We start from the raw sequence: 11295 nt of genomic DNA on the forward strand, positions 1-11295 counted from the left end.
GAATAGGTACACACGGTAAAGTTACTTTAGTTAGTTTACTGTTGCCGTGGTCCGGGGACGCCACGCATGCGCATTAGACAAAGTCAACACATCTTGCTAGTGACTGCACTGGAGTACTCGAGTGAACATGACATGCATGCATGCAAATGCTACCTATCGAGAAGTCAACTATGTATGAACTGCTCAGACTCGCTGGTGTACTTGAGGTCAACAATACACACTGATCCGAACATGTAAACAAACTAAAGGGGCTTTCACACACATTGGTGAGGTTAAACATAATTAAGTCTGATTCGCGTTTCAAAGGTAGCAGAATTTAGAAAGTAGGGACAGAGTTTAAAAATTAGACACGTAGCCTCCCCTATGTTATGTAGCTATATAGTTGTATTAATGTAATTGTAAGACCTAGGGCCTAAGTCAGGTTGCTGACATGCTGTTGTACACTAATTGTACAACATTGACTTAGTATAACTCTGACTAATAATACCAAAGGACTACTCTAGGCTAGCACCTGTTTGATTTACAAATTACAACCATATTTTATGTAAATATGACCTTAATTAAATGCTTCAATATTTAACATCATAACCATGTGACAACTCCAGCACCAAAATTAGCAGTGCATCACTGTCTACAAGGTTCTTGGCAAGAACTTAAGCCTGATGGGAAGGTCATTGTGTGCCCAAAGTTTATATAACTGTTCTTGCTTTTACAGGCAGACATTGCTAAGGTTGCAATGCAGGATGCAACTCAGTACCAACAAGCTGATACAGCTCTGCATACTGCGTATGATTTGGTTGCTGCACACAATTATGGGAAAGGGTTTGCTCATTTCCTGCTTGCCTTAACACTAAAGCCAACTTTGAAAGAGAAAAGCAATGTGGAAGAAAGATTTGTCGATTGTCTGAAGTCTTGGACAACAGAACTGGTCTCGTTAAGTAGAACCGAGAATGCTGTTTGGTGCTATGAGCAAGCCTGTGAAGTCTGGCCTGAGAGTGGTAGTACTCTGCATTCTACAGGAAAATTTCTTTTCCAGTAAGTTTTAGGTTTGATGCAACTTGTCAACTTTGCTTTTGCTATAATTTGACAACCTTGCAAACATTGATATGAATGTTCTTTCTTCAAAATGGTGCAACAGGCTGTCAATTTATCTTAGATCCACTTGAAAAATGACATTTTTATGTATGTGTATATATGCAGGCTATATTTGAATTCATTAGATGGTTTATAAAATTTCATACAGATCTGGTCACCCAGAAGAAGCTGTGACACTCCTCCATAAAGCTGTCCAGGTCAAGGCGCAACCAGATTGGTTGTGGGACTTACAGAACGCCTCCTCCTCATTGGTTGAAAGATGGCATTTTCGAATGTTGAATGATCGTAAAAGGAACCAGGGGTACTATGATGCTTTGCAACGGGCAGTTAGAAAGGGACATCAGAAAGTCTTGGACATTGGTTCTGGTACTGGTTTATTGAGGTAACTCTTCAAGAGTTTAGAAATTCTGTATCATTCTTATCAAAGCATGTAATATTTACACTTAATACTGATTAATAATCAACCTAACTAAGGCATCTGCATAATCACAACAATTTTACCTGCTCTTGAGTCCCACAATATTTAGTGTGTGATGTTTCATTGTTTCATTTTCAAACTATGCCTATTAATGTCACTAAACACCTACAGTAGGCTGATTTTCATGGACGATACTAACATATAGTTGCCAATAAGAACCATTAAGAGATGACTTTAGATGGAACTTGATATGCTAAAGTACAAGATAAAAAATAAATTCTTTAACAGCACAAGCTATATGTATGTTACTCTAGACAGTCTGGTTTTTAAGATATTCACCTTTAAAATATGCTAAATCTCTGAAATACTCCTTGCTTGGTTTAAAATGTTGATGACATCATCTCCTCAGTGCATGCCTTAATGTTAATGTTAATCCACTGTGAAATCATTTCCTATTTAACCAAAGCATGTTCTTTTACTCTCATAAAAACAACAGATCATCCATTGATGATGTTCAGATACCATATTTCCTTAACGAAATTATAAAATTTATAAAACAAATCATTTAAAAGTCTTATGTTGTCCCATTGAATTTTATGTTGCATCTGAGGAATTGACCTAATTGCCCTTATATTAGAATAAAGAGTCCAGTCAATTTAACTGATGCACCTCATCTGCTTCGAAGGTCATTTCTCAAAACAATTTAAATTGTACTATTAATACAACCTGGACTGATGGAATTGGTTTTTTGTCAGTCTACAACATATCAATATGATTAATATATATATATATGTATATTTATTTTGTGCCTAAACAAAGAAAATGAGACGTGGATACGGAATAAATAAAGAGCAACCTTCCGTAGAAGACTCGGTCCTTTTTGACGCCTACAGTTATATCATCTTTTAACCACCAGTTCAGATGGGTAGAGTTCAGACTCACAGAATGATTATTTGTTCGCCTGTTGTTGACAATGAAACGGATAGTCAAATTTGAATGGAGTTTGGGATTTGATAAATGGAAGTACTGAGGGTCACATTTATAAACAAATGATTAATGAATTAATAGTATACATTATTTTATTTTATTATTGCTTTGTTCCAGCATGCTTGCCATCAAGGCTGGAGCCAGCAGAGTAACTGCCTGTGAGATGAGTACAGCAATGTGTGATCTTGCCCAGGCTATAATTACACAGAATAATATGGACGAGCACATAGAGATGAAGAATTTGAAGTCAACCGATATGGAACCAGCATCTTCCAGTCAAGACAGGTAATAATGTGGAATGTAGAGAGTGTCACTGTAACAGACTACAATCTGTATATTTTGAAAAAATCTTTGAAATAATTTGCTGTAATATTTTTTGGCCCCATAAACCCGATATAGCCTGTCCTAGGTGGTACTTTATTTGAGGAGAGGGGGAGGGGTGCAGTGAATGGGATAACTGTTGTTAACGTATTCACATGCTTTATACAATTATAGTGGAAATTAATTGGTTCACTAATGAAGCATCGGTACTTGAAATATGCTATGAATAACTACAATATGCTATGAATAACTACAATATGCTATGAATAACTACAATATGCTATGAATAACTACAATATGCTATGAATAACTACAATATGCTATGAATAACTACAATATGCTATGAATAACTACAAGATGCTATGAATAACTACAATATGCTATGAATAACTACAATATGCTATGAATATCTACAATATGTAATGTATCTGTGGTATTGATATACAGTACATGTTAAGTCCAGCTCTGATATATGACTATGATAGTTGCCCATTGATGATTAGACTGAAAAACTTGATAATAAATTTCATGAATTTGTTACACTATAACGACAGTTCAGATATAGATGTAGATAATTGATGGATATAAATATCATCAATTTCAGGTTCTCGTTGGTTGTCACTGAAATTGCAGATGCCGGTCTCCTTGGTGAGGAAATCATACCAACCCTTCAACATGCCTGGAGCCATCTACTCGAAGAAAATAAAAGTAGAGAGGTTAGGAAGGTCATTAAAGATATATCTACTCATGAAGTAGCTAGTTGCCTTCTGACACCAGCTCATATTGTAAAAGAGCTGTATTTGGTGCAAGTCTGTATTAATTTATTGAATTCCAAAACAGCTGGTGGTCTTTATTGCCTGCTGTATGATACCTACAAGCACAGAATGTTTTGTTTGTAGATGTTTTGATATGTCAAAATATACATTTCTGTTCAAAACAATTCTCAAAATTCTGTTAGGCCTTCGTCACTCTAAAGGTGTTACTTTTTTACTGCCTGATGAAATGAGAATATATTCCAAGCATTCAGTTCCTACAATGCAAGGATACTGCTTCGGATGCAACGAGTAAAGAACAATTGAAGTTGGTATACCATACTCCAACCTACACTGAAAACAATGCATGAATTACTGAAATGAAAATAAATGGACCTTGAGTTAAAAAAGATAAGTTATGTATAATTTTAGAAATTAAATGCAAGCAGTTATTTTAAGCTATAATTATTAATCATTGGTGGATTGAGTCAATTTCCCTTTTTATCCTTGACACAGTTGATGCTTTAACTATACTATTGCAATATTTCTAATATTTTTCCACAAAGCATTTGCATTTCATTTACATACTCCCAGTTTGGATAACTTAAACAGATACATTCCTCAAAGAGGAAGCTGCATTTTAAGTAACAGATGGTTTGTTCTTCTGAGTTATATCAGTAGTTAAACCAATTATCTTGAATCTCTGTAACTGTAGTAGACTTTTCCAAGATAATGAATATATTTGCTTATTTTGTGTCTGTTTTCTGCAGGATAATAATTTACCACAGAAGCAAATCATTCCAGCTGGTGCTAGTGTTTTCATTCAACTTATTGAAAGTGATTACATCATGAAGCAACATAGGTGGGTATAGTTAAATCACATGTTGCAACATAGGTGGGTAAAGTTAAATCACATGAAGCAACATAGGTTGGTATAGTTAAATCACATCAAGCAACATAGGTAAGTATTGATAAATCACATGAAGCAACATAGGTGGATAGGTGGGTACAGTTAAATCAAATGGAGCAACATAGGTGGGTATAGGCAAATCACATGCAACATACGTGGACATAGTTAAACCGCATTGAGGAATGTTATTTATGTAACTTGTTATCACAAGCCCCAAACAGTAGGTGGGTATAGTCAAAATCAAGGAGAAACAGTTATTATTTAAGTTGTGGTCACGTAGTAACATAAGTGGGAATAGTTTAAAACAATGAGAAAACAGTTGAAGTCATGAAGCAGCATAGGTGGGAATAGTTAAATACAATGAAAACATAATTGCGTTCTTTGAACTAGAAACGCAACAGACTCGTAGCTTGAGTACAACAGTAAGAGGACAAGTCCGCTTGTTATGAGAAGAAAGGATGTGAGTACATGGCTCTGAGGGTGAGTGTGAGTAATTAATCTTGTGCTAGGATCTATACAAGATTTCCAACATGTGTACGGGTGTGAGTACAATTCTACAAGAGCGAGTACAATCACATGTGAGTTTCATAAATGGACTCACTTCAAGTCTGTAACACAATAATGAAAGCATTTCTATTGATGAGAATGGTTGCGTACATGTTCTCTTTTATTTCTGAGACTTGGGAATGGACATATACATATTGGGGTGACAGGGGAGAAGGTGATAGGGGTTGTGGTTGAAGCAGGTTATAATTTACAATTGCCTTCTGCAGCTTCTAGAACAAGTTACTACACATTGAATGGGAAAAGAACAGGAATGGATTAAATGAAAAACAGTCTTTTGTTATCTCGGACTATGTAAAAGTTCTCCATCTATATAAATCTTCTCTGTGAAGATCCTGCTAGGATCGAAATGTCAGGCCTTCTAGCGTTTACTTATTGCAGTTCTTAGATAAGCAGTTTGCTAACAGTTTTTTCATCTCCTTGTTAACTTGACTAGTGAGAGACCAGTGAAATCCTTCAAATTGCTCCTATTCTGAGAATCATTGGCACCATTTACGTTTTTCTTCAACCTGTGTACTTTTCCTTTTAGGAAGGTGAATGCAGTTGATATTCTTCGTGGGGTGAATGTTACCAGTAAGAGTGTTCAGGCGACCCTTGATGTATCATCATCATCTTCTATCATTGATGGTGATACGGAGCCATATTCCTCAGAGAATCTCTCTCAACTACCAGGTGGCTGGAAACCTCTCACTTCACCCTCCTTAGTCTATAAATTTAACTTTTGTCAGTCAGAGGTAAGACGTTAGTAAGGACATTCATTATTATTTGTAGAACAGCATTCAGCTTTGATAAGGGTTGTCCTTAAATGTGTGCTCAGATTTTTCAGAAGAGACAGACATCAATTGATGATACTCGTAGTGTTACTGCTAACCTGCATCTTGTCTCAACAATATTCTGTATGATGTTTGGGGGATTATAAATCAAATATTTTTGAAGTATGTTGTCGATCTTTTTAGTTGAAGGGAAACAATCGGCCTGGATATCAATTGACTTTAGTGAGTTCACATAAATTGAGTTTAAAAACCACCTAAACTATTTTCCTCTACTGAATTATTGCAATGTATTTTACCATTCATAGATTTACTTGGGAATTGTCATTTTATTGGATGACTTATGAAAGTGTTAGGCATAGTTGAAATAATTATTAGTTCAATCCTTCCGATTCTTTAAGTTTTAAAACTCATGGATGCATGCTGAGGACATCAGGGATTGTAAATTAAATCGGTTCAAGTAAAGCAGGTACTATTACTGAGTGACTGGTTAATGTGTCATAAGAAAGTTTAAGTTCTATCAAGCAAGTATCTTGAAATGTTGCTGAAAGTTAAGTGACATGTTCATCTGTTAGTCTCAGTAGCCCAGCCACTTTGATGGATGAGCCTATGATTTAATAGCTCATGGTCTCCAAAGTTAAAAGTGGTATGAAACTGCTAACAGCAATTACTTTTGATAAGCTTCACTAACCCTTTAAAGTGTTTTCAATTTGTTTAACATGATCTATGTCAGTGTTCTCCCTTTCTTTTCTTTTTCTTTTTTGTGAGTTCATTTTATGTGAATATTCATGTATGACAATTATTTATAGGTTCTTGATCAAGATCATCAGACAGATAGTGTCTTATCATTGCCTATCATCTGCTCTGGTCGGCCGGATGCAATTATTTCTTGGTTTGACCTCCATCTTGATGAAGAGAGCAGTCTAAGCTCATCTCCTGCCTCTGGGAGCTGCTGGGAGCAAGCTGTTTATCCCATCTGTGCTGAACAGTTTCAAGGTATTACAATAACAACAGTATCTATGGAGATAAGAAAGTCTCTTTATATATTCATGAAAGAACTTTTAACTGTACCAGTTTTGCAAATGCTGGTCGAATAATTAATCACTAATTCACAGTCTCCCATTAATATCAAGTTTATATGCAAAATTAATAATATTCTTGATCATATCCACATTCCAGAAAAAGTTTTCTGAGATGTAAATTTAGCCTGCTATAAGTTGGGTGTGAATGCAGAGTAAGCATTGATATTACCTTGATGTTTGTCGGTCCTCTTAGCAGCGGTCATTACTTACTTCGTTTAATAACTCCTTTCCCAATGACCAGCTCTTATTGTGTTCTACCTATAAGATTTAATTTAGGTCAAACGCCATCCATGTGCCAATTTTTCCTCTTTATTGGTATCGATCCGATCCTGTTTACACCAGAGTTTTCCCATTTTTCACTGTCAGCTTTTATCCATGCTATGAGTGTTCATGTTACAACGTACCCAAAACCCTTACACACTCAAATGGGTGGAACAATTACCCACTTGTATCCATTGTTCTGACTTATGACAATTCCTGTGTTTGTTAAAATGATCAATATTTGGGTTTTACTCACTCCCTATTGTTCCGCTTTCCCTACTTACCTATTGCTACTTAATAAAACATCGATCACTTGGGCCCATTCCTTCATGTCAGTGTTTGAACTTGTAAATTCAGAATTGACCTTTTAATTTCTCCACTTTGTTCATTAGATAAGAATAGAACTGTCTTGGAAGTTACTCAAGAAGATATGGTAGATATAGTATGTAGATGCCACCCAACATGGATGTCTTTCAGAGTCAAGGATATCAAATCTAAGCGGCAAGAATATTCTAAATCTCTAAGTAAACCAAAGACAACGGAACAAGAAGACTTAAAGTCAAAGTATAGAGTGACTGATGCAGACTCGAGAATGGAGATCTCTCTAAACATTTCAAGTAATAAATTAGCAATTCTGAATGATGGAAAATATCTAAACCATCTAAGAGAGTCTATGCAAACTCTAACCAGCATGGCAACACAAGGAGACAAATCGGTAGAAGAAAAGTTGTCAGTCAGAATATCGAATCCAAATTCAAAGCTGACAGTTTTGGATTTATCTGGCATGGGAATATCATTCTTTGCCCTTAAATCGATGGACATATTAAAAAACCAGTTAGTGGGAATTATCTCTCAGTCGGATGGAGAAGATCTTGTGGAGGAAATATTTAAAAGCAGAGAGGAAGACTTGCAATATTTTAAAAGATGCACCTTGGAGAGTACAGAGATCAGTACGCTGGAGGATGTGAGCATCATCATTGCCGATCCAGTCGAAACTGGAGGAATCCTTAAAGCAAATGCACTGGAAGATATTTATGTCTATGGGTAAGCTCATGAATCTGTCATTAGTTGAAATTAGAAATAACATTTCACTTGGTGAAATACACTATCATTTTTCATGGCCAGAGGGCTATAAGCACAGTACATAATGCAATGGAGTCCCCCATCCCCCCCCCCCCCCATCATGATGCTTACTATCCCTTGCCTATTGCCTCCTACCCTCCTCCAGTAAAACAAAACTGAAACACACAACCTTAAGGCAAACAAGAAAGAATTAATATATCTTTCTCTAACTTTCAGTCTTGAATGGATTGCAGTATATCTATTATTATGAAAACCCATACAGGCAAAACATCTCAGGATACCCATAGATGTCCTAGGCAAAATAAAATAACACTTGCATCTAGCTTATCTACTAGTATAATGAACTGGGCTGTAACAGAAATATAGCATAAACTGATATTCACAGTAAACTCAAAATCATTAATCACAATTATGGGCAGACACCCTCGACCATCCGGATGAAACTATTGGCCATCTTTAGATATGCTCATGTGTCTGTTTGTGATGTGGTATTTATGGATTTTAACCATGTTTTGTTTTTTGAAAAAGATTCTGTTGTGTCTCACTAGGGCTTTACTATACTAACACAACTATAAGTATAAGAGAGAACACATACACGTGTGGTCTGCTTGGAGTTAACATGTGTACTGATGTATTATATGCACAGTCAAAGTAACATCAAAGCAATGGTGACGTGGATATATTATGCAAATTAGAACTATTTTAATACACTACAGATTCAGCGGATTCTTGTTTTAAATTACTCATTTAATTCCTCTCCACCTTAAGTACGAGGAGTTCTCATGGCAGTGTATTCACGATTCCAGGATGTTTGAAAGTTCATGCTGTCTGTGTGGAATCAGAGGAATTAGTTAGGAACACCAGAGTGATAGGAAGTGACCCAACTTTAGGAGTCAATGTTGAGAAGATTAACAAATTCAAGGTAAGCCATAAGGTGAATGTATGGGCTTTCTGACTTATTCATGTCTCTCACGGTTCGTGGGGAAAATGTGGTTTCTTTTTGTGAACAAATTTCATGTTTTTTCCTGTCTGGCATTTCAGTGAAATTCATTTGTTCAGTTAGCTTAAATGCTAGATAAATATTATAAGGTGCCACTTGCAATGTTAATGGGGTTTTGAAAATCTTGTAGGCTAGAGAAATTTGTCCCATGGCTAGACTTGACCATCCTGAGATCCAGATGGTTTGGGAAAGGGTGGGGGTGGGGGGATATGGAATTTCACTGACTAAGTGTGAGATGGAATAAATGAGTTAAGGAAGTTAAAATATGTTGAGTTTGTGATTGTTTAATATGTTTAATGATGATTTCTGGTTGGTCAGGTACTAAGAAAGTGTGACTGTCTATTGTCATTTAAATGAATACAAATGTTTATTATGTAATGAATATACTTTAGTTTGCATTGATGAATTATGAATTACTTAAACATTAACATAGATAACTCAAGAAGTCCTTATATTTTATCTTTCTTTCAGACGTATACACAACTTGACGTCTATCTTCCCACGCTGCCTCACAGAGCATTATCAGATCCCTTTACAACATTTAGCATCGACATCAATCAACTTGTGAAGTGTAAAAATCCCATGGAAGTGTTTATACAGGACAGAGAGTTCACGTTAGAAGCCACAGCCTCTGGAAGAATAAGTGCGATAGTTTACTGGTTTGAGATGACGATGTCGAGTGGAGTGTGCCTAAATACTCTTGATGAAGACAACCACTGGATGCAAGCTGCTTTTGTGATAGACAAGGAGGTCCTGGTTCAACCTGGAGATAAAATTCAAGTTACAGCTCACTTCAGGAACAACTCCTTGTCATTTGTTGTCAGAAAATACTGATGAACAACTTCAAGAAATGACTGTTTGGTTGAGTTTATTGAATGACTTTCATGCCTAATGGACAGATGGTTGACTGCTTATAAGCTATAGTGATTTAAACATGGAAGATACTTATTACTTACCGACTTGGAACGGAGTAAACGTGATTGTGAATTGGGAATTAAGTCATTGCTGGAGAAGGAATAGACCTGGTGGCATCATAGATTATAACAGAGGGCTCCGTAATTTATATTTATAATCAGCATTTATGCTTGTGTATTTTAACCATCCAAAGTTATAGTTGTATTCATTGTTGAGTTTATAAACCAAGAGATAATGAAAAGGAACTTATAATCAAATATCCGCTTTTGAAGACTATTTATGAAGAATTTCATGTTTACGCTCGGTTTAACGTTATTAGTGAAAGGCCCAGCTTACCGTTACCAACTTATACCTGGAACTATAAAAAATCAGCCTTACAATAGCATTAATTATGGATGGTTATATATGGAAGTACTTCAGAAGAAAATAATCATGCAGATAAGAACCGGACTATTATATATAAGTCCTAATGACTTCATTATTCTGAACGGTTCACAGTTTTTGTACCCGATCACTTAGGAAAATTGTCATATAAGACTGTGGGACCGAGTGGTTCAGTTCATAGTTTCCCATAATCAAAGATAAACTATAACTTAAGAGCTTCCTTAATTGCTTTAACTGTTAAAAGACATGATTTAACATTTCCAACAGTCTTGTTATGGCAGGCACTCATTGGCATAGTGTCCTTTGGGATATTTCCAATTTCACCTTTGACCTGGCAGTTGGAGATATTTGGTGGTGTGTCATAAACACACAACGGCATTCAGAGTCTTCTGACACGGCTGTGAGGTTTTCACAGTCATTTTGTAATACTTTTTGACATGCCAATTGTGTAATTATAATCAAATTAATGGAAAGAGAGAAATAAATCCACAAAAAACAAAGTCAGAACTTGGTCTGTTAAATGTACCTTTAAGATTATGCTTGCAGGCTGTACTACCATGCCATTACAGCTTTTCCATAGCATGATATGAAGTATAAACCATGCTGGTATTACAAAGGTATAAACTAAAACACACCTTGCTTGAGTGTAATAGATCCAGCCATGCCTGATGAGAGGGAGAGGTGTTGGGGCTGCAGCCCTGGGGACATTTACGGGGTACATACAAATACGGGATACAGAATAGTGCACATTCA

General features: G+C 36.0%; 1 protein-coding gene across 2 annotated transcripts; it reads left to right on the plus strand.

Moving 5' to 3' along the window:
• Positions 1 to 129: 129 nt before the first annotated feature.
• On the plus strand, positions 130 to 11278 carry LOC139980219 (protein arginine N-methyltransferase 9-like). Of its 2 annotated transcripts, XM_071991723.1 has the most exons (11): positions 136 to 266; positions 716 to 1035; positions 1244 to 1477; positions 2618 to 2785; positions 3426 to 3537; positions 4344 to 4435; positions 5577 to 5781; positions 6627 to 6813; positions 7553 to 8204; positions 9012 to 9165; positions 9715 to 11278. In XM_071991723.1, the coding sequence occupies exons 2-11, from the start codon at positions 737 to 739 to the stop codon at positions 10075 to 10077; spliced, it is 2466 nt and encodes an 821-aa protein (XP_071847824.1). In that variant the 5' UTR covers positions 136 to 266; positions 716 to 736; the 3' UTR covers positions 10078 to 11278. The 2 variants fall into 2 exon arrangements, with proteins under 2 accessions (XP_071847825.1, XP_071847824.1); XM_071991724.1 differs by lacking the exon at positions 716 to 1035 and having other exon boundaries at positions 130 to 266.
• The last annotated feature ends 17 nt before the right edge of the window (positions 11279 to 11295 follow it).

The sequence above is a fragment of the Apostichopus japonicus genome, chromosome 14 (assembly GCF_037975245.1).
Source record: "Apostichopus japonicus isolate 1M-3 chromosome 14, ASM3797524v1, whole genome shotgun sequence".
NCBI classification, from domain to species: Eukaryota; Metazoa; Echinodermata; class Holothuroidea; order Aspidochirotida; family Stichopodidae; genus Apostichopus; species Apostichopus japonicus.

Bases quoted from the DNA above. Each gene is read 5' to 3' on its own strand.
- LOC139980219 (XM_071991723.1), top strand. From the start codon at position 737: ATGCAGGATGCAACTCAGTACCAACAAGCTGATACAGCTCTGCATACT. The intron at 3,538-4,343 runs GTTAGGAAGGTC...TGTTTTCTGCAG, and splicing joins AAGAAAATAAAAGTAGAGAG to GATAATAATTTACCACAGAA. The intron at 6,814-7,552 runs GTATTACAATAA...TTTGTTCATTAG, and splicing joins CTGTGCTGAACAGTTTCAAG to ATAAGAATAGAACTGTCTTG.